This window comes from Callospermophilus lateralis, chromosome 2 (assembly GCF_048772815.1).
Source record: "Callospermophilus lateralis isolate mCalLat2 chromosome 2, mCalLat2.hap1, whole genome shotgun sequence".
NCBI classification, from domain to species: Eukaryota; Metazoa; Chordata; class Mammalia; order Rodentia; family Sciuridae; genus Callospermophilus; species Callospermophilus lateralis.
In genome coordinates, this window is record NC_135306.1 from 206,268,676 (window position 1) to 206,292,996 (window position 24,321).

At 37.3% G+C, this 24,321-nt stretch overlaps 1 protein-coding gene across 7 annotated transcripts in view; it reads left to right on the forward strand.

The window, feature by feature from the left end:
- Window positions 1-24,321, forward strand: part of Kdm2a (lysine demethylase 2A) — a 111,250-nt gene that overhangs the window by 60,500 nt on the left and 26,429 nt on the right. For all 7 annotated transcript variants that reach the window (XM_076847670.2, XM_076847668.2, XM_076847664.2 and 4 more), the window contains 5 exons: window positions 9,859-10,037; window positions 16,304-16,410; window positions 16,779-16,872; window positions 18,759-18,912; window positions 20,717-20,832. In XM_076847670.2, the coding sequence (XP_076703785.1) occupies window positions 9,859-10,037; window positions 16,304-16,410; window positions 16,779-16,872; window positions 18,759-18,912; window positions 20,717-20,832 (650 nt within the window). The remainder of the gene's footprint in view (window positions 1-9,858; window positions 10,038-16,303; window positions 16,411-16,778; window positions 16,873-18,758; window positions 18,913-20,716; window positions 20,833-24,321) is intronic.

Below are 24,321 nucleotides of genomic sequence, written 5' to 3' on the forward strand. Positions count from 1 at the left end.
CCCCCTCCACCCTGCCAACCAAGCCCATGGAAGTCAAGCAGCAGTTTGCAGGAGGCAGGATGGGCAAAAAGTGTCCTTCAAAATATTGGAGAATCTGTGCTTTGATCACTTGATGGCTGCTTCTGATCACAGAGGTACAAAGAGTTAGGTGGCCATTGTTGGTGCAAGCCCCTTCCCCCCTACCCAAATGATTTCCAGGAGATTTAAAAGGCCCATTCCCTTTACCACCCTCTTTCCTCTCCCCCTCCCTTTTTCCTTTACCCCGCTGGGAGCCTGACATTACAGACTATGACAGTCAAAGGCAACTGAATATATGGGGAAAATTAGAAACTAACTATACAAGCCCCAAGGAAAGGTGCAGGCTCAAAAAAGACCTTTTGTTTACACTTCAGCTTGATCCTTGCCACACAGACAGCCTACAGCAATCAGAAGCCCCAAAACAATAACAATATTTATAGCAAAACCTGGGAAGGGAAAAAATCTGATTTCAAGAGTTACACATTATTAGATTTATGTGTTCAGTTTTCAGTAACCGATTAAAAAGTGTACAAAGAAACAGGAAATTATGATGAACTCAAAGGAAAAAAGTAAATCAACAGAAATTGTCCTTGAGAAAAACCTGATCTAGTAGAGAACAACTTTAAAACAAATATCTTAAAAACATGCTGAAATAACTAAAGGGAAATACAGAAGATTAGGAAAAATGATGTACAAATGACATGGAAACATAAGCAAAGAGATAGAAAACCAAAAAAAAAAAAAAAAAAAAAAAAGGGAGAGGGCAACTAAAAAGTACAAAAATTTACTAAAGAGATTGAAAGGCATATTTGAACAAACAGAAGAAAGGAAAAGTGAACTGAAAGGTAGGACAATGGAAATTGGGTCTGAGGAACAGAGATACAAAAGACTGAAGAAAAGTACAGTCTGCCACGGTTTGAATGTTTGTCTCCTCCAAAACTCATGTTGACATTTAATTGCCTTTCTAACAGTTTTAAGAGATGATTATTTTGTGAATGCTCCACCCTCATGCTGCCCTTAAAAAAAAAATTTAAAAAACCCCCAAAAACCTGAGTTTGGTTCCTTCTTGTTCTGTTTCATCCTCTTCCTTTTTGCTAGGTTTAAAACAGCAAAAAGACCTTTGTCGTGTGCTGGCACCTTGATGTTGTTCCTACTGACCCCAGGAACTATGAGCCAATAAATTCCTATTCATTATAAATTACCCCTTCTCAGGTGTTCTGTTAAAAGCAGCACAAAACAAACCAAGAGCCCAAGGAGACACCTTCAGGGAGTACCAAAAGGAGGAGAGAGAGAAGGGGACAGGAAATATTTGAAGAAATAATGGCAGAAAATTTCCCAAATTTTATGAAAGTCATCCAAAAAAAAGTTAAAGAGTTCAATGAACTCCAGATAAACTCTGAGACCCTCGTGAAGACACATAAATAAACTTTTCAAAAGCCAAAGTCAGAGTCTTGCAAGCATCAGAAAAATGACTCGTCACATACAGGGAGTCTCAATAAGATTATAAGCAGTTTCTCAGGGGAATTGAAAGGACTATACAATAATTTGAAGCCATGTAGAGAAATAAAGGTCCCAGTAAAGTTAAATACGTGGACAATTATATAAACTAGTATTATTGTAACAATGGTTTGTTTATTACTCTGTGTGTGGGGCGGCGGGTAGGTAGGGGTGTGTGTGCTGGGGATTGAACCGAGGGACGCTTACTGAACCCCAGCCTTTTTTATTTTTTCTTTTTGAGACAAGTTCTTGATAAATTGCTTAGGGCCTTGCTACTTTGCTGAGGCTGGCCTTGAACTTTAAAATCATCCTGCTTCAGCCACCCAAATTACTGGAATTATGGGTATGTTCCACCACGCCCAGTTCCTTGTTTTCTACATGATTGAAGACTAATGTTTATTTATTTATTTATATTGCAATGCTGGGGATTGAACCTAAGACCATGCACATGCTAGGCAAATGCTTTACCATTGAACTTCATCCCTAGTCCTTTTTTTATTTTTTATTTAAATCCTATAAAGTCATTCTGGTCTTGTGATCCTCCTACCTCAGTGAGCTCCCAGGTATCCTGGAAACGTTGTAGGCCACTGTACCCCAGTTTAGGACTGTTTTAAAACACACTTATTAGTCTAAAAATTAGTATTATTGAGGGCTGGGATGTGGCTCAAGTGGTAGTGCTCTCGCCTGGCATGCATGTGGCCCGGGTTCGATCCTCAGCACCACATACAAAAAAAGATGTTGTGTCCGCCAAAAAATAAATATTAAAAAAATTAAAAAAAAAAAAAAAGCACTATATTAAAAAAAAAATAAAAATTAGTATTATTGAAACTTTAGATGTGACTCCAAATTTTTATTTTCTATGTAATTTAAGAGATAATGCATTTTAAAGAATTATTAGTTTATGTTCAGAGGCACACATATAAGGATGTGATTTTGTGACATCAAAACTCAAAGGGAGGGCTGGGGTTGTAATGCTTAGTGGTAGAGTGCTTGCCTAGCATGTGTAAGGCACTGGGTTTGATTCTCAGCACCACATATAAATAAAGTAAAGGTCCTTTCACAACATTAAAAAAAAAAAAAAAGAAAACCAAAAGGATAGGAATGGTTTGTGAAAGGAACATAGTTTTTGTATGTTATTTAAGCAGTTTGATATTCAAAATAGAAAGCTTAACTATTGGATGTTAGATGTAAATTCCCTGATAACCAAAAAGAAATGAGAAAGAAATTTAAATATTTAATTACAGAATCAACTAAATACAAAGGTAATGGTAAATCAGGTAGAACACTTGTCCTAGCATGTGTGAGTCCCTGGGTTTGATCCCCAGATCACTAAATAAATAAATAAGTGTGTCTATATGTATACACTGGCTGAAGTGAAGGGAGAAATATGAAATACACAGTTCTATGCAATAACGTTTGAAGACTTCAGTAGCCTTTCTCAATAATGGATAGAACAACCAGACAGGAAAGAGGACTTAACAGAAGAAACGAATTAGACTTAACAGGTATATATAGAATACTAAACAACAATAGCATACATATTCTGAAGTATTACATGGGACATTTCCAAGATAGATCATATGTTAGACAACAAATTAAGTTTCAGTAAATTTTTAAAGAAATATCAAAGTATCTTTTCCAACCACAATGGTACAAAGGTAGAAATAAGTAACAAAACTAGAATGTTCACAGAATTAACCAATATATCCTTAAACAACCGGTGGAACAAAGAAGAAATCACAAGAGAAATTAGAAAAATATGTATAGGCAAATGAACACAAAAACAAAGCTTACAGAATGTGGTGAATGGAATTTATAGTTATAAAGACTTAAACATTAGGGCTGGTGATATAGCTCAGTTGGTAGAGTGCTTGCCTCACATGCACAAGGCCCTGGGTTCAATCCCCAGCATCCCGACCCCACAAGAAAAAAAAAAAAGACATTAAAAAGAAGGGAAATCCTAAATTAAAAACCTAACATTACAACCTAAGGAATAGAAAATGAAGACCACAAAGATTAGAGCAGAAATAAATGAAACAGAGAATAGAAAAACAACAGAAAATCAGTGAAACCAAAAGTTAGTTCTTTGAGAAAGTTAACAAAATTGACAAAACTTCAGCTAGATGGATCAAGGTAGGGGAAAGATTAAATTACTAAAGTAAAAAATGAAAGTGAGGACATTACTATCAATTCTACAGAAATTAGAAAAATTATGTGAGAATACTATTCATATTTGTTCACCAACAAATTGGATAAATTGACAAATTCCTGGAAACACAGAACCTAACCAGACTAAATCAGGAAGAAATGGAAAATAGAATGGCTGTATAATTGGTTAAAAAGATTAAATCAGTATTCAAAAATCTCCCGGCAAAGAAAAGCTTGGATCTGATGGCTTCACTGGTGAATTCTACTAAACACTTGAACCATCCTTCTCAAACATTTTCAAAGAATTGAAAAGGGAGCACTTTTTAACTCATTCTGTGAAGTAATGCTACTTCACAGAATGATACCACAAAGACAATATAAGAAAATAAAAACTACAGACCAAAATCCCTTATGAGCATTGTTTAGAAATCTTAAGCACAATATCAACAAACTAAATACAGCATTTGAAAAAGATCACAGACCATGAACCAAGTTGCATTTACTCTTGGAAAGCAAAGATGGTTCAACAACATAAAAATCAATCAGTGGGTACCACATTAGCAGAATGAAGGAAGGAAAATCACGATCCCTTCAACTGATGAAGAAAATATATTATTTGACACAATTCAACACCATTATTTTTTTCAATATTTATTTTTTAGTTGTAGTTGGACACAATACCTTTATTTATTTTTATGTGGTGCTGAGGATCGAACCCAGGGCCTCGCAATGCTAGGTGAGCCACAACCCCAGCCCCTCAACGCCATTTTCATGATTAAAAAAAAAAAAAAAAAAAAAAAAAAAAAAATTCAGCACATTGGAAACAGAAGGAAACTACCTCAACATAATAAAACCATCTATGAAAAAGCTACCCAGTTGTGAAAGACTAAATGCTTTTGCTCTAAGATGAGGGATAAGGATGCCTACTTCTGTCACTTCAACATGGTACTGGGAATTCTAAATAGCGTACCTGCAAAAAAAAGGAAATAAAAGGCATCTAAATTGGAAAGTAAGATGACCTGTTCACAAATTGAAAGTAGAATTACCATATGATGTTATAGTAGAAAACTAAATTTAGATTGCCCCAAAACCTGTTAGAAATAAAGGAATTTGTCAAAGTAACAAGATACAAAGTACATAATGTTCAGTTGCATTTCTGTATACCAACAACGAACAATCTGAGAAGAAAGTTTTGGAAACAATTCCATTTACAATAAATATGAAATAAATATAAATATGAAATGAAATAAAGATATTGTGTCCATCTACAACTAAAAACTTAATATTTTTTAAAAAGGAACAAGATGGGGACATTTAAAAGACATCACTATACTTATTATTTAAAAAAAAAAAAGTCAAAACTGCCCAGAGTGATCTACAAAATGATGTAATCCCTATCAAAATTCTAGATGTTATTTTACAGAAATAGAAAATTCCTAAAATTCATATGGAATCTCCAGGGGCCAAGAAAAACCCAAACATTCTTGAAAAAGAAGAGCAAAGCTGGAGGAAATACATTTCCTGGGTTCAAAACAGTGCAAAGCTGTGGTAATCAAAAAATGTAATACTGGTAAAAAGATTGACCCACAGAACAGTGGAATAGAATAGAGAGGCTAGGAATAAACCTTCACATATATGGTCAAACTAGGGTAACTTTTCTTCTACAAATCATGCTGGGAAACCTGCCTGTCTACATGCAAAATAATGATGTTGGACTCCTACCTAACATCATATATAAAAATTAATTCAAAATGGATCAGAGACCTAAATTCAAAACTTTAAATTGTAGAACTCTTACTAGAAAACATGGCACCCAGGGACCCAAAAGAGTGAGGCAGGAAAATTACAAGTTCCAGGTCAGCCTTGGCAATTTAGATGATTACAAAATTAAAAAAAAAAAAAAAATTAAAATGGCTGGGGATGTAGCTCAGTGATAGAGCACTCCTAGGTTCAACCTTAATACCTAAGGGGAAAAAAAAGAAAACAAAAAACCTAGGGCAAGGCTTCATAATGTTAGATTTGGCAGTGGTTTCTTAGCTATGACTCCAGACAGAGAGGTAATAAAAGTGTAGATATATTGGACTAATTTAAAAATTTTGAAATTTGTACATCAAAAAATATAAACAACTTAAGGAATGGGAGAAAATATTTGTAAATTATATATCTAATAAGGAGTTAATATCTAGAGTATATATAGAAATAAGACTCAACGATTTAAAAAATGGATTCAGAAAAGGGCAAAGGAATTGAACAGGTATTTCTTCAAAGAAGATGCACAGATTGCCAATAAATAAAAAGATGCTGGACATTACTGATCATAGGGAAATAGAAATCAAGACTACAGTGAGAGCCTAGGGATGTAGCTCAGTGGTAGAGTACTGCTTAGCATACAGAAAGCCTTGGGTTGGATTCCTAGCACTGCAAAAACAAAACAAAGCAAAACCGCTACAATTAAAAATTAAACAAACAGGAAATTAACAAGTGTTGGTGAGGGAAGGATATGGAGAAATTGGATCCCCTGTGTGTTGTTGGTGGGAATATAAACTAGGACTGCCACTGTGGAAGATAATATGTTCCACAAAAATATCGACAGCAGAACTATCCCCAGAAAATCCCCTTTTGAATATGTACCCAAAAGAAAGAAAGCAGGATCTCACTGTGTTTGTAGCATTATTACTACTGTTACTACTACTAAAATTTTAATACTGGGAATTGAACTGAGGGTCATTCTGAGCTACATCCCTATCCCTTTTCATGTTTTATTTTGAGATAGGGTCTCACTAAGTTGTCCAGGCTGGCCCCAAATTTGTGATTCTCCTGTTTTGGCCTCCTGAGAATAGCTGAATTTACAAAGGGTAATGAACCATACCCAGCTCATAGCAGCATTGTTTTTTGTTTTTTTGTACCAGGTATTGAACCCAGGGCCACTTAAGCACTGAGCCACATCCCCAGCCCTTTTTAAATATTTTTATTTAGAGACAGGGTCTCACTGAGTTGCTTAGGGCCTCGATAAATTGCTGAAGCTGACTTTGAATTTGAGATCCTCCTGTCTCAGCTTCCTGAGCCACTGGGATTGCAGGCATGCACCACCCCACCTGGCTCATAGAATCATTATTGACAATAACTGAAACTAAGCATCCCATAAGTAGATACCCATTAGTAGATGAATGATAAGTAAAATGCAGTGCAATGTCATTTCTCACTTAACAGTGGGGGATATGTTTTGAGAAATGCATAATTGGGTGATTTTTATCCTGTGCAAACATCATAGCATATACTTACACAAACTAAGGTGGCTATGATGTTACTAGGCAATATAATCCATCATTGGGGCAATTCATGGCTGTATATCCATACAATTGAGTATTGTTCAACCTTAAAAAGAAAGAAAATTTTGATACACGTTACAACTTGGATGGACCTTGAAGACTTAACTAAGTAAAATAAACCAGTCACAAAAAGATAAAATACTGAGCCAGTCATGGTCGCACACACCTGTAATCCCAGCAACTCAGGAAGCTAAAGCACAAGGATCACAAATTCAAGGCCAGCCTCAGCAACTCGGTGAGACCATGTTTCAAAATAAAAATTAAAAATGTGGGGATGTAGTACAGTGATAAAATGTCCCTGGATTCAATCCCCAGTACTGAAAGGGGTCCGGGGAGACATACTATATGGTTCTACTTATATGAGGTAGAGTAGTCAAAATAATAGAGACAGAAAGTAGGAATGGTGGTTGTGGGAGATGAGGGTAACGAGGAGTTATCGTTTAATGGGTGTAGAGTTTCAGTTTACAAGATGAAAGGAGGGAAGAAGATGGGTATACTAATGATTCTGCAATAGTGCAGATATATTTAGTATTACTGAACTATGTATCAAAAATGGTTAAGATAGCTGGACAGGCTGAGGTTGTAGCTCAGTGGTAGAACACTTGCCTAGCATGTGTGAGGCACTGGGTTCTATTCTCAGTAAACAAATAAAGGTTTAAAACAAATTGATTTGGCTTCTCCTTAAAAAAAAAAAAAAAAAAGCTGGGCATGGTGGTGCATGTGGTGAGGCAGGAGGATCACCAGCTCAAATCCAGCTTCAGTAAAAGCAAAGCACTGAGCAATTCAGTGAGACCCTGTCTCTAAATAAAATACAAAAAATAGTACTGGGGATTTGGCCCAGTGATTTAGTGCCCCTGAACTCAATTCCTGGTACTCAAAAAAAAAAAAAAGAAAAAAAGGTTAAATTTTAAACTGGCATGGTGACACATTCTTGTAATTACAGCTACTTTGGAGGCTGAGGCAGGAGAATTTCAAGGTCCAGGACAGCCTTAGCAATTTTGTGAGACCCTGTCTAAACAAACAAGTAAATAAATTAAGGCTGGGAATGTAGCTCAGTGTAGCACCCCTGGGTTTAATCCCTGTCCCCACTCCAATAAGTTTTATGGGGCTGGGAGTATAGCTCAATGTTGAGTGCTTGCCTAGCATGTGCAAGGCCCTGGATTTAATCCTCAGTACTGCTAAATAAATAAATAAATAAATAGAAAATAGTAAGAAGGAAGTAGACTCCTGGGTATGTAGATATATGAGGTCTTAATCAATTTCCTCCCACTTTCTTAGCATTTTTTTTTTAATTTTTAATTTATTTTTTAGTTTTCAGCAGACACAACATCTTTGTTTGTATGTGGTGCTGAGGATCGAACCCGGGCCACACGCATGCCAGGCGAGCGCGCTACTGTTTGAGCCACATCCCCAGCCCCTCTTAGCACTTTTTAATTTCTTCAGCATCACTGTTTGAGAGTCCAATTTCTCTGCATCCTTGGGAGCACTTACTTTGCATTTTTTATATTATATCTATCCTAATGAGTATGAAGGGGAGTATCTCATATCAGTTTTGATTTGGCTTTGACTTTTTCTTCCAAAATATGAGGATAAGGTTTATTTAGTCCATTGTCTTACATTCTATGTATTTTTAAATCTGCCTTATCTATTTCACTTGGCCATATTCTTGTCCTCTTGCATATTATCTCTTCAACTAGACTTGAATGCAGAGGACTAGGTCCTAGTATTATTTGGTATATCCAGTAAGACAGGGTACAGGTACATTGTAGGTATAATTTAGTCCTATAAGTTGGACAGCTTTTTAACCACCTCTCTGGATCATTAGCTGTACTGTCTTTCCATGTCCTCTCTTGTGCTATTGCATCTGCTTGGAATTGTCCCCGCTTAATCTTCTCTTATTGGAATTCTGTTTATCCATATGCCTCTTTTCCTAAAATTTTCTTTGATCAATCTGGCAAAATGTGAAGTTTTCCTTTTGTTTTTACTAATAAAATTGAGTACCTACTTTGTGCTAAATGTTTTATTTCATTCAATTTAAATCCTCTCTCGGCCCACAAGGTGATGCTAGCCCTTAAAAATGTATTAAAAGTTCAGAGAAGTTACATAACTTGCCCAAATGGTACTGGAACTGGGATTTAAACTTAGTTCTCTTGGGCTCCAAAGCGGTTTTCTTCCCCTGTTATTTTAAGCTAACTCTTGTGACATTCTGCACTTTTTGTTGTTGTGATAGACAATGGAGAATCTGATATAGACCTTTATGTCCATCGTGGTATTATTATCAGATTGGAAATATTTGTGGAATGAATGAAAAGGAGGTTTTGTGTTAGAAAAAAGTATTGGCAGGTTTGTGGAATAAAACTGTTAAACTGAAGAATGGACAGATTCCATCCAGTACTCAATAATTAATGGATCCTTTATTCAAACTGGGGTAGATTAGGTCAGTCTTTAAGCCTGTATCAAAGCAATATTTCTTAGTGGGTAAGAACATTGACTGTAGAGTTATCCTGCCTTCTTTGTCTTCTAAGTTAGGTGACACATATTTTCTCATGTATGAAATGGGTATTAATACTTCACATTTGAAATTGTTAGAATTAAATGAGACATGGAATATAAGATTCAACAACTGACAGTATTGTGAACATGCCAGAGGAAATGATTGTTATTTTTTAACCTTAACTTTTGTCTTTCCCATTCTCTGTAATTTGTTTTTTATTATTTCCTCTGAAGTGAGTAGTCTTTCCTTGTCCACTGCTGAATATCCTAAACAAGAAAGAGTAGTTTGTTTCCTTCCATTTGCGTTTTTTATTAACATGTTTAAAGGTTTTAGTGGTTCAGTAGAGACAAATCAATGCATCTTTCATGGCAGGGAGTCGTCGGATGGTGGATGTCATGGATGTGAACACACAAAAAGGCATTGAAATGACTATGGCTCAGTGGACACGCTACTATGAGACCCCAGAGGAGGAGCGAGAGAAACTTTATAATGTCATCAGTCTAGAATTTAGCCACACCAGGCTGGAGAACATGGTGCAAAGGCCTTCCACGGTTAGTCTAATTGTTTCCTCCCTATTGTCATTGTTACTAGAGGGTTGATTTTATACTGGAGAATTTATAACTTTTTGCACACACCAAAATTAAGCTGAATGTGAAAAACTAGTTGATAGTTGATTAATTGCTGTTTTTAGAAGACTCTTCATTTTCCAAAATGACTTAATATTATATAGGATAGGATCTTTGCTTCACCAGTAGCCTCACTTAGGAACATTGACTTTTGCATGTAATGGTAAAGAATCTTAAAAAAAAAAAATCACTCTTGTAACTGTTGATGGGAAGTTTGCTTAAGAAATTTTTGTCCTGTAGGTTTACACTTGCTGAGAAACTTAGGAGAAAACTAGTTTCAAGCCAGGTGAGTATTTTATGAGATAGTTGCTTAAGTAGGATCTAGTGGGTGTCTATTTAGTAATAGATTGGCAATCCATCTTAAGGTTAGTTAGTTTAATTTGAATTTGAAATTAGTCTCCTAAAGGCAGATTTTGATTTAACCGATCTTTTTTAGCAAAGGAATGGCTATCTACACAATATTCACTTTTTGCAATGTTTCTAGTCATTTTTGGGATGTTTTTGTTTTCATTTAATTCCTGACTCAGAACTGTCACAAAGGCAGGTATGGTGGTGAATGCCTATAGTCCCAGCTACTGGGGCTGGGCTGGGGCAAGAGGGTCATATCTCCATTGAAATCCTAATTATACCCTTTGATTTTCAATGTTGAAATGTAATTGCATATAACATATGTGTGTGTGTGTGTGTGTGTATCCTACTAATAAGTTCCATTATTATCATTAATACATAGATGTGCATATATGGGGGGAATGTTCTCAGTATTTCACTACTGTTTGAAGATAAAGTGTAGTTTTTGTCATTTCTTTCCTTTTTTTTGGTAACAGGGATTGAACCCAGGATGTAACCACTGAGCCACATCTCCAGACCATTTTATTTTTTATTTTGAGATAAGATCTTACTAAGTTTGCGATCCTTCTGCCTCAGCCTCTTGAGCCACTGGGATTACAGGCATGTGCCACCGTGCCCAGTGTTATTGCTTCTTGTTGTTAGAGATGCTACAACTAAAAGCAGAATTTCTCTGTGAAAAGCTTCTTGGGCTAGAGGTGTGGTGTAATACTAGAGTGTTTGCCTGACATGTGAAGCCTTGGGTTCAATCCCCAGCACTGTCCCCAAAAAATAAAAATAAAAATGTTTTCTTTTTTCCCCTAGTATGACAATAATCTTTTTATATTTATTATCATTGTTTAGCTATGTAGAAATATAGGAACATAAGTGGTTAGAATTTAGCCTCCTTGGCCATGCATGGTGGCACATGCCTGTAATCCCATTGGCTCAGGAGACTGAGGCAGGAGGATCTCAAGTTGAAAGGCAGCCTCAGCAACATCCTGGTATCAAAAAAAAAAAAAAAAAGAGAGAGAGAGAGAGTTTAGCCTTCTCGGGAGGCTGAGGCAGGAGGATCTTGAGTTGAAAGGCAGCCTCAGCAATGGCAAGGCACTTAGCAACTCAGTGAGACCCTATCTCTAAATAAAATACAAAATAGGTCTGGGGATGTGGTTGAGTGCCCCTTAGTTTAATCACCAGTACCAAAAAAAAAAAAAAAAAAAAATGAATGGGTTAAGTAATACAGGGAACGTGAGAATTACAATAACATTGTTTACATATGTATTTCCTTAATATTTCTGGAATTTTATTTTACAGATAACATGATTGTAGTTATAAATATAAAACTTGGCCTGAGGCAAACTTTTCTATGGTTAAGATTTAGAAATATCTGACTACTCAAACATGAAGTCTTTGTAACATCCTTTTTTATTCTCTTTGTTCTTAAGTTTTTTCTGTTTGTGTTTTGTTTTTTGAAGTACTGGGAATTGAACCAGGGATGCCCTACCACTGACCTATATCCTCCCCATTTTTACTTTTTTATTTTGAGCCATGATCTTACCAAGTTACCCAGGTGGGCTCAAGTTTTCCATCTTCCTGCCTCAACCTCTTGAGTCTCTGAGATTATAGGTGTGTGCTACTGGGCCCAGCTTGTTCTTAGTTTTGTTTTATTTTTTTTTTTAGTTGTGGATGGACACAATACCTTTTTATTTTATTTATTTTTATGTGATGCAGAGGATTGAGCCCAGTACCTCACACATTCTAAGCAAGCACTCTACCACTGAGCTACAACGCCAACCCCTAGTCTTTAGTTGTTTTTTTTTTTTTTTTTTTTTCATTTATTTTATTGGTACACTATAGTTGTACATAATGGTAGGATTCTTTGTGAAATATTCAAACATGCTTCATACATGCACACAATGTAACAATAGAATTTGACCAATATCATTCCCCAGTATTTCCCCTTCCTGGGAAGGGAACTATTACTCCAAAATTCACAGATTTCTTGGGATTTCTCCTGATTCTTGCTAGATGAGGGAACCCAGTGAGAGCATGAACTTATTTAGAATACTGAGTGTTCTGGGGAACAAATTTTAATGACTAACTTGGAGGTTAGGCTTCTCAAAGTAACTATGCTACATCATTTTATAAAATTTGCAGAATACTTTGCCATTAAATGGAGGACTGGAAGCCATGAGAGGGCTCAGGAATAGAAAATTATCTAGAGGGCAGAGGTCATAATCCACCAATATCTTTCAGGGACCTAAAACATTTCCAGAAAGATTGAGTCAGCTATTACCAAGGTCACCTCCTAAAAGTAAGCAAGCATTCTGTGATTTTGCTGTGTAAGCAGTAACATGCTTTTTCTACTGGTCCTTTTCCCCATATTATATCCCTTCATTTATCCTGCTCTTTTCGTGTATTTCTCAATAATGCCCTTAACTTTTTTTAATTGAGCTCAGGTTGACATGCAATGGAGTGCATGCCCATTTATGTGTACATTTCAGTGAATTTTAACAAATTTATTTACTCGTGTAATACTATTACAGTCAATATATTAGAACATTTCCTATTGGTATTTCTTTTTCTTTTATGTGGTACTAGGGATTGAACCCAGGGGTGCTCTATCACTGATCTCCCCCCAGCCTTTTTTTTTTTTTAAGTTTTTATTTATGTATATATTTATTGAATATTTATTTTTTACTTATAGGTGGACACATACCTTTATTTTGTTTTTTTTTTAATGTGGTGCTGAGGATCGAACCCAGGGCCCCGCGCATGCTAGGCGAGTGCTCTACCTCTGAGCCACAATCCCAGCCCCTATTTATTTATTTTTTAATACATATTTTTTAGTTGTTGATGGACCTTCACTTTATTTATTTATTTATTTATTTGTGGTGCTGAGACTTGAACCCAGGGCCTTACACATGCTAGGCAAGCTCTCTACCACTGAGCCACAACCTCAGCCCTTAGTTTTCATTTTGACACTAGTCTTGCTAAATTGCTGAGGCTGTCCTCATACTTTTGGTCCTCCTACCTTGACCTCCCAAGTCACTGGAATTACAAGGCATGCACCACTGTGCCAGCTCCTATACATATTTGTTAACCCAGAGCAACATAATCTCTTGTTCCCTGTGATCTTTGGCATATTAAGAGTTTATTATTTGATTGCATGGTAAGCACTGTGCCAAGTATTGGAGGACATAGAAAACTGGATCCTTCTTGTCCTCTTAGAATATTTAGAGACCTAGGAAAGAAAAGTACAATATGATAAGTGCTTCAAGGTAGATAAATACAAAAATCGGGATTGTAGTTCAGTGGTAGAGTGCATTTGACTAACATATGCAAACTCCTGGATTCTCCGTAGCACTTAAAAAAAGAAAAGAAAAGAAAAAAGGCAATAGATACAATACAACATGAGCATTGGGAAATTGGTTAATGGAAGGTAATGAGTTGCTTTTGCACTGTGTGAAGAGATCATGACTTAAATATTGGACTTCTTGCCACTTTGACCCTAGTGTTAATACAGAATAGGTCGAAACTAGTGATTGTGCTTACTGAAGCCTTATTCTCTTATGGATTCTGGTATTTATCTAGAAGGATAATATTCTGTCTGTAGTCAGAAGATACTGGAGACAGGGAAATAAGAATGACTGACTCTCTGGCATGGTGAGAAATTCTGTGTGTTCTGAATGAACACTGGATAAAAATATTGAAGTATTCCCAACCCTTTTTCTATCCAGACATGAAAGTGTATATAGTGTACTGAGTAAACAATAACAATAAAAGACCAATAAAATGATAGTAAAAGGAGATGGGCAATACTGGCCACTACATTAAGAAACTGAAAGTTGGGCTGGGGTTGTAGCTCAGTGGTAGAGTGCTTCCCTAGAATGTGGGAAGTACAATATGATAAGTGCTTTTTATTTTATTTACTTTTGTGCGATAAAAATGTGTTTGGCTTTAATAACACGTAAAAAGATAATTAAGGCTGGAAATATAACTCATTTGGTAGAGTGCTTATCTCATATGCACAAGGCTTGGGTTCAGTCCCCAGCACCCCCCGCCCCCAAAGATGAATAAAATGTATTGGATCCATCTATAACTATAAAAATACTAAAGAAAAAGAAACAGAAAGTAGGTTTTGTTTGAAGGAAAGAAAGGCATCTGTAGGTGCTTGGTTAAAACTGTTGGCTCTTTGAGTCTTGAGTAGTTTTTCCTCATCTTACTAGTTTCTTCCATATTGTTGGTGAACTTTTCCAAACTCTCCCCCACCATTGACTTCTGGATTTCCCAGGACTCATGCCTCTTATCATTATGCACAGATTGCATTTGTCTAGATACACATTGTAAGGGAAATAAATTCTAATAATATGTAGATATAAATATGTACATATCTAATATGTAGATGTTGTTGTAAAACTTACCAAATACATACTTTTAATAATTATAAGCAATATTTCCAATATCAGCACTGTGCAGAACTCATGTTTCTTTGACTTTCATGCATAATCTACCTTGGAGCTGTTTCTTGGAGTTTAGTGCTTGGGTACAGACATTTGAAGGTTCAGGTCATGTTGTAATTCAGAATAAAGTGTTAAAATAACTTCTTTCTGCTTTTATATCTCATTTATTTCAGCAAAAATTATTTAAAACAGATGCTTGAATTCTGACAAATACTATTATTTTGATAAACATTATTTCAAAGATTTAATCCTCACTATTTGTGTTTGAGGTAATAAATTTTATAGATAAGTTCCAGGCCTCATGTGATCTCAAAAATATGATAGACCTGGAACTTCTCATTCCCTATCTAGTACCCCCTCCCCTCCCCTCCCCTCCCCTCCCCTCCCCTCCCCTCCTCTGTGATTAAACCCAGGGGCATTTTACCTCTTATTTTGAGACATGGTCTTTCATGGTTAATACAGCTGGCCTTGAACTTAGAAACTTTCTGCCTCAACCTCAAGCTTCTGGGATTATAGGCCTAGGCTACTCAGGCTAATTTAGTAATTTTCATAACATGTTTTTGCAAAGACTAGAAGCTTATTCTAGGTTTCGTTTCTTTCTCCACACCCCCACCCCTTCTCTCCCCTACCCTTCTTCTCTTTTAACTTTTGGTATCTTAGGTATTCCAGCAGTGGTGTATCTTTTGGTGAGTTTACAGACAGCTTCCAAACAGTACCTTTTATGGGTCAAAAAACCCACAGGAAATTATATAAATATTGCCCTAAAGAAAGTTCTTGGGGGCTGGGGATGTGGCTCAAGCAGTAGCGCGCTCGCCTGGCATGCATGCGGCCCAGGTTCGATCCTCATCACCACATACAAACAAAGATGTTGTGTCCGCCGAAAACTAAAAAATAAATATTTAAAATTCTCTCTCTCTCTCCCTCTCTCACTCTCTCTTAAAAAAAGAAAGAAAGAAAGAAAGAAAGTTCTTGGTTGAACACATAACTGTGTTAGTGACCTCTTTTGTGTGGGGAGGGGGATGTTGAGGATTGAACATGGTGATACTCTACCACTGAGCTACATTCCCCAGCCCTTTTTATTTTGAGAAAGGGTCTCTAAATTTCTCAGGCTGGCCTTGATCTTATATCATCCTGCCTCAGCCTCTAGAGTAGCTGGGATTATAGGTGTACACCACCATGCCTGGCTTAATGACTTCATTTTGATGAATGCAATCTTTAGTCTTTGTTCTCATCTTACAGTTATTTCTAGAATGTTTGCCTCATGAACTTAAGTTTTACCAGCAGATTGTTTTAATGTGCTTGTAATTGTCTTTTCGTGAGTATTTAAAGAAATTCTGATTTTCTTGACTTCAAATGAAACTCCAACCATTTCCTTGGAGCCTAAATGTCTTCTTCTTTTTAAAGGTGGATTTCATTGACTGGGTAGACAACATGTGGCCAAGGCATTTGAAGGAAAGTCAGACTGAATCAACAAATGCCATTCTGGAGATGCAGTACCCTAAAGTGCAGAAGTAAGTGACTGCCTTACTGTATTTTCCTCAATGTGCCATGAGGGACCAAAGTGATAGCAACTAACTAGTTGCTCCCTTTTGAGCTTTGCTATACTAAATAATTTTAAAAAGTGAATTATTTAAGGGGAGACTGTATTCCAAAAGAGAGTGTGTGTGTATGTATGCATGCACCCATGCATGCACACCACAACACATGATCCCATGGTTAAAGGAAAACTATCCTTCTGGCAGTATGATGACTTGAAATTGCATTTCTCCCACCTACTAGGGGTCGATTAGGTGAAAGGTAAGGGAAGAGAGTGGCATTTTGATGGGTGAATTTTCTTTTTTCATCAGTGCACTAATGATGGTGCTTTTCTTTGGGTCAGGTACTGTCTAATGAGTGTTCGAGGCTGCTATACTGACTTCCATGTGGACTTTGGTGGTACCTCTGTTTGGTATCATATCCACCAAGGGGGAAAGGTACGGTCATGGTTGTGATGGGAATTGAAATCTGAAGCTGATTATATGACTTCGCTTTGGTTTTTTTTTTTGAAGTTGTAGATGGACAGAATGCCTTTATTTTGTTTGTTTATTTTTATGTGGTGCTGAGGATCAAACTCAGTGCCTCTGTCATTCTAGGCAAGCACTCTGCCATTGGGCTACAGCCCCAGCCCTGCTTCAATTCTTGCATGCTTAATATACTGTAGAAATGAATCTCTTAGGAATCACCCCTGTTTGCATCTGGAGAGAATTGTAGAGTAAGCTGACCTTTGTGGCTAGTATTCAGTAGGAGTTTTAGTATTTATCTAGTCCACTGTCATTGCACCAGTATTAGCATGGTACTTAGGGATTCTCAATAGTCCTGTTTCTAGATACCCAAAACAGAGTCTTCAAAATGAAGCCAAGAAGATGATTTTAGGACAACAATGTAATTTCTGTTCTTGAAAGTGTAATAATGTAGTGGAAGCAAATACAAATTTTGGATAGATTCACAATGAAATCAGCAAATTGGGGTCCAAACCAATTTTCACTGTGTGAAGGCATTTGTCTGAAATGTGGCCAAAGGAAGCCTTGTGTCCTGAGGATGTAAATAGATTTTGAAGAGTACCTTAAAAAAAAAAAACTAAAAAAAAAAAAAAAAAACCACTTTATTTATTTATTTTTTATGTGATGCTGAGAATCAAATCCAGTGCCTCATGTGCTTGGCAAGCACTCTGCCACTGAGCCACAATCCCAGCCCCTATTACCTTTATTCTTAAAGAATTATACTCCAGTTTGTTGGAGTATTTTTAATGTTATGTGGTAATAGAAATGTAGAATTAATATCATAGAAGCCAAGTATGATACTACTGCATGCCTGAATCCTGATCCCAGTAACTCAAGAGAGGCTAAAGCAGGCGGATCACAAGTTTGAGGCTACTCTGGGCAATTTAGTGAGACCCTATTTCAAAATAAAAAATAAAAAGGACAAGCTAGATACAGTAGCACATGCCTATAATCCCAATATTTTGGGAGGCTGAGACAGGAAGATTGGAAGTTCAAAGCCAGCCTCAGCAAAAGTGAGGCACTAAGCAACTCAGTGAGACCATGTCTCTAAATAAAATATAAAATAGGACTGGGGGTGTGGGTCAGTGGTTGAGTGCCCCTGAGTTCAATCTCCAGTACCAAAAAAAAAAAAAAGAGAGAGAGAGAGAGAGAGAGAAGAAAAGAAAAAAAGGGACAGAGGACTGAGGCTGTAGATCAGTAATAGGTTGCCCTGGATTAAGTCCCCAGTGCCACAAGATAGATGATGGATTATAAGAATGAATATCAGTGTTAGCCTTTTTTCCCCTATTAGAAATTAATGTATTTATAGCAAAAGTACAAATGAAATTAAATATGAGGTCTATTATAAAACAACTATCCCTAAACCCAAAAATCTTTTTTTTTTTTTTTTTAACTTTAGATTCATGTATCTTAGGTGTTGTCCTCATCATCTTTGTTACTTCCTTGGAACAAAGCAACCCTGACCTATCTCTTGAAGATATTGTACCCAAATAACTGTGCTACTTAGGACTCTAGAGGCCAGATAGCCAGGGATTTTTTAAAGTTCACCTAGGTAAAGAGCTGAATGTCTTGTTTCTCTGTTGAGTCCTGGATGGGTTCTGCATTCTACAATCAGATCCCAGGAAAGGCCTGATGCTGAATGACAAGAAAGATCTACTTAGGCCCTGCGAGTTTCTCGAATAGGCAAGTTTTACAGGCTGGGAGAAAATTCTTGCCTACCTTCTATCTTGTAGTTTTAACTTTGAACCTATTCAGCAGTTGAGTGAAACGACTGGGTCATGCCAATGGCTGTTAACAGACTGGAGTCTTTTAACTCACAGGTCTTCTGGCTCATCCCCCCTACAGCCCACAACCTGGAGCTGTACGAGAACTGGCTGCTGTCAGGGAAACAGGGAGACATCTTTCTGGGTGACCGGGTGTCAGATTGCCAGCGCATTGAGCTCAAGCAGGGCTATACCTTCGTCATTCCCTCAGGTAAGCAGAGTAAGGGAAAGGGGATTGTTTAGTCACTTTCTTTATTTAAAACTGATGGGCTAAGGGTTTTACCAGGGTGGGCAGCAACAGTGGTATCTTTCCTGTCGTTAAGGGTAGATACTAAGAGAGAAAAAAATAACACACATGCATCATTTTGTATGTGTGTTACTAGATATTGAACCCAGAGTCAGTCTGCAACTGAGTTGCATCTTCAGTTCATCCCACAAGCCCCCTTTTTTTTTTCCTGACACAAAGTCTTGCTAAGTTAAATTACCCACGCTAGTCTTGAAGTTTTGATCCTCCTGAGTCCCTGAAATTATTGGTGTGCACCTGCTGTGCCTAGCCGAGAATATATATGTGTGTGTGTGTGTGTGTGTGTGTATATATATATATTATATATATATTTTTGGTGGTGGGTGTACTGAGGATTGAACTCGGGCACTCGATCACTGAGCCATACCCCCAACCCTATTTTGTATTTTATTTAGAGACAGGGTCTCACCATTGTTGAGGCTGGCTTTGGACTCACAATCCTCCTATCTCGGCCTCCTAGGCCACTTGGATTACAGACGTGTGTATAAAAGTCCAGTGATTTAACACTAAAGGGATATATCAGAATTGCCAGTGGAGACTTTTCAAAAGATTACATGTATGGGGCCCCACATTAGCTTCAGTCATTCAGAATCTCTACAGAGAAAACAACATCTGCAGGTAATGTGCCACCCTTGATGAAAAACTACCTAAACTTCTAGAAATAGCTGTGAAAGCTAGAGTGCTTTGAATCAGCAATATTTTTTTTCATCAAGTCACTATCTCCAGAGTAAATACTAAGTACAGATTTTATCTGGGTGCAATGGCACATGCTTGAAATCCCAGCTACTTGGGAGCCCAGGAAAGGTGGATGTCAAGTTTAAGATCAGCCTGAGAAATGTAGCAAAATTCTCTTTCAAAATGAAAAATATATGGCTGGGGCTATGGCTCAGCGGTAGTGCACTTGCCTAGCATGTGTGAGGCACTGGGTTTGATTCTCAGCACCACATATAAACAGATAGATAGGTAGATAAATGGATAAATGTCCATCAATAACTTAAAAAATGAAAAATATGAAGAGGGATGTAGCTCAGTGGTAGGGTACTCCTGAGTTCAGTTAGTTCAATCCCCAGTACAGGAAAAAAACAAACAAAAAACAGATTTTGGATTGTTGACTATATATTTACCTGCTTTATACACTTGGTTGGTATTTAAATGTCTTTTATTTTGTTGTAAGGAATAAATGAAAATATAGTGAACTGTCTACTCCAGAGCTGGTTCACATTTGGAGTTCCAGTAGCAGCATTTATTAAGTTTTTTTAGCTGAAGATGTAGCTCAGAGTTAGAACACTTTGCCTGGCATGGGCAAGGCCCTGGGTTTGATCCGCAGCAACACACAAACAACACACACATTTCTTACACTGGACATGGTGGTATGTGCCTGTGATATCAGCTACTTGGGAGATGAAGGTGCAAGGATTGCTTAAATGCACAAGTTTAAGATCAGCTTGGTGAGCATAACAAACTCCTGCCTCAAAAAAAAAAAGTTTAAATGGATTTTCTCATCAATGTTCACCAGCAACCATATGAAGTATAATTTATCCTGTTTTTACAGAGGAAATTGAGCTTTGAGAAATTAAGTATCTTGACTAACCATTAAATACCAGAATCAGAGAAAAAGACTTTGTGATCTAGGAGCTTTATACTGTTACTCTGAGAAAGCCATACTGCAATGTGTGCTTTCAGCTCCTGCCTCCATTCACTTTCTTTCCAGGCTGGATTCATGCTGTGTATACTCCTACAGATACATTAGTGTTTGGAGGCAATTTTTTGCATAGCTTCAACATCCCCATGCAGTTAAAGATATACAACATTGAAGATCGGACTCGGGTAAGTAACTTTATGTAAGTAATTTTATGTAACAGTACTGTGAATAGGTTTACCCCACTTAAGACAGATGGTTACACCAGAATAATGGATATTTTGTCAAAACTTGATATTTTCTTTGGGTTAAAATACAATGTTGACATTTGGATGCACAGAAATTTTAGCAGAATTTATATACTTGGTTTTGTGGACTTCAGTTCTTTGAAGTTCTTGATATCTTGGGTTTTTATAGGACCAGAGATGGGTATCTGGTACTTTCTTAGGTCATGCTTTTCATTTTTATACTCACATTATAATTTGGTGTAGTGGGTTTTATCAATTCAAGTTCATTTATCTTTATTCTCATTATTAACACTCATACCATCTTATTTTAGTATATAGAATGTTTGTATACAGTCTTTTTTCATCTGGAGTTCCATGAAAAAAATTAAGCTCTGTAGAAAATAATTTGGAGTCTTATTTTCTCAGTTTTCTATAGAATGTACTGAGCTGACGGGTACCATTCTACATGCAAAAGAAAGAGTTAATCATTAGACACCATGGATACCTAAAGCAAGAGTTGGCAAACTTTATTAAGACCCAGATAGTAAATGTTTGCTTTGTGGACCATAACATATCTGTTGCATCTGCTTTCTTTACTCTGCCTTATATTATGAAACACTTATGCATACTTCAAATAAAATGAAGTTGTCTCTGTGACACTTGCCTATAATTCCAACTACTTGGGAGCCTGAGGCAGGAAATTTGAGGCTAGCATGGGCAGCTTAGTAAGACCTGCCTCAAAAAATATATTTTATATATATATATCTCCCCTCCGCCCCACCATGGACCTTGGGATTAAACCCTAGGGCCTCTTGCACACCAGGCATTTTCTACCACAGAACTATATGCCCAGTGCGCCCCCCCCCCCCCCCCCCCCCGCCAAGGATTGAACTCAGGGGTGCTCAACCACTGAGTCACATCCCCTCCCCCCCAGCCCTTGTTTTGTATTTTAGGTAGAGACAGAGTCTCACTGAGTTGCTTAGCATTTCTCTTAGTTCCTGAGACTGGCTTTGAACTTGAATCTTCTGGGATTACAGGCATGCACCCCTGTGCCCAGCCCCGCCCCTTTTATAAAAAATTTCAAGAGTCTTGCTAAATTGCTAGATTGGCCTCAATCTTTTGATTCTCCTGCTTCCAACCTGAGTACCAAGTACCCTTGCCACCATGCCCAGCCTAAAAAGAAAATAAAGGATACAATACCCTATTTTCTTCCTCCTTTACCCCACTTTTCTCCTCTTCTCCTCTCCCTACCTTCCCTCTCTGTATCACTCTGTCTCTGTCTCTTTCTTTTTTTCCATACTTGGGATTGAACTGAAGTCCTTGCTCTTGCTAAGCAAGCTCTCTTATCACTGACCTACATCCCAGCCCTTTTAAATTTTTATTTAGAGAGATAAGATCTCACTGAGCTGCCCAGGCTGGCTTCTAACTTGCAGTATTCCTGTCTCAGTATCTTGAGTAGCTGTGATTATAATCATACCAGGTATGTGCCTATAATCATACCTGGCTGCTCTTCTTTTTTGATAATGGTGATTGAATCCAGAAGTGCTCAACCACTGAGCCAGCTGTTTGTTTGTTTGTTTGTTTGTTTCTTTCTTTCTTTCTTTCTTTCTTTCTCTCTCCCTCCCTCCCCCTCCTCCCTCCCTCCCCTCCTCCCTCCCCCAGGGCCTTGTGCATGTGAGGCAAGCATTCTACCAAATGAGGTATTTCCCCAGCCCCTTTTATCCTTTTTTGAAGACAGAGAGTCTCAATAAGTTTTTTAGGGGCTTTCTAAGTTGCCCAAATTGGTCTGGAACTTGTGATTGCCCTGCCTCAGCCTCCCAAGTCCCTGGAATTATAGGCATGCACCACCATGCCTGATGGCTGCTGTGCTTTTAAAAAATAATCCGTATTACTCAGCTTTCATCAGATTTCTAGAGAGCTTTAGAGTTTGTAGTTATCTCAGATTCCCACAGTCCCTTCCAGAAAACTGTTGATACATTTTGAAGGCTAGTGGAAAATCATGGTATGTTATATTTAATTTTGGGAGACCAAATATCTATTATTTATCACCTCACACGTTTTTACTTTCCCCTTTATCAGAAATAAATTAATTTCTTTTTCTTTTTTGGTATCAGGGATTGAACCCAGAGATGCTTAACCACTAAGCCACGCATCCCCAATCTTTTTTTTTTTTTTTTTTTTTTTTTTAAGAGACAGGGTCTTGCTAAATTGCTGAGGACCTCACTAAGTTGCTGAAGCTGGCTTTGAACTTGTAGTCCTCCTGTCTTAGCTGCCCAAGCCACTAGGGTTACAGGCATGTGCCACTGCATCTGGCTAACTTAACTTTTAAGTAAGGGAGGAAAAGTCTCTTTTAGTTAGTTATTAAAGCTGTAACCATGTAATAAGAGATTCAGATTCAGGGTCTGGCTATTCTGCATTGGAAAGTTAATTTGTGTTGACTCTGTAAAATATATGTCTCTCCTGCCTTGTGATAAAAAGATAATCTTCTCATTCCACACTAGTGCCCCATAACCTGGTAGGTTTTTGAAAAGGAACTTCCATCTAGTTCTCTTTAATTCAGGAAGACTATCTGACAGTAGACACTTGAGAAGGAGCAAGTGAAGTGATCACTCTAAGACAGGAGAATATGGGAATATCCTCAGGAGTTACAGATTCAAAATTACATTTGGCTTTTGAGACATGGCCTCTCAAATAAATAAACAAATAAACAAAGGCAAAATATGTTTAGGATAGTTTGCATCAGTTTTGCCAATTAACCCATGCTGATTTGCCTTTTCCTTGATGGTGGCAAATCTAAGGGGCATTTCCTTTAGTCATTATTCAACTGGAATAATTTTTCAAATCCTTTGGGGAAACTAGGAAGAAAACTCATGGTACTTTTGAGAGAGAATAGAAAGAAAACTAAAAATAATGGCTGATCAGGCCACGTGGAATATTGATCTGATTTATGTACATACCATTTTGGCAAAGTATAGGTCAGGCAAGCTGAAAGTTGATAGTGGGAAAAGTAGTGTTATCCCCTAAGCTCCACACTTTGGGAATGAGTCTCAAATTATATGTATATGTAATGACTTACTGTGAACATAATTTTATCTCATGTCCTGTTTTTCCATTAGATTCTTTGTTCCTTGGCCTTTTGATTCAGAATAAAACTAGAGTAAAGCAAGAGTGCCTGGCATGCCTTTTATCTAATACTGTAACAATTTTCACAAGTATGTTGTGTCTTACTCTTAAACATTTTATCCTCTGTCCCCAGACCTAATTAATTAATTAATTAATTTTGCAATGCTGGGGCTTGTACCCAGGGCCTTACATGTGCTAGGTAAACACTCTGCCTCTGAGCTACATCCCCAGCCCTCAGAATTTCTTTTTGACACTCTCCTGCTCATTTCTTTTTGATACTCTCCTGCTCAAGCAAGACAGCCTCTTGGTGGTCCTGAATGGTCTTCC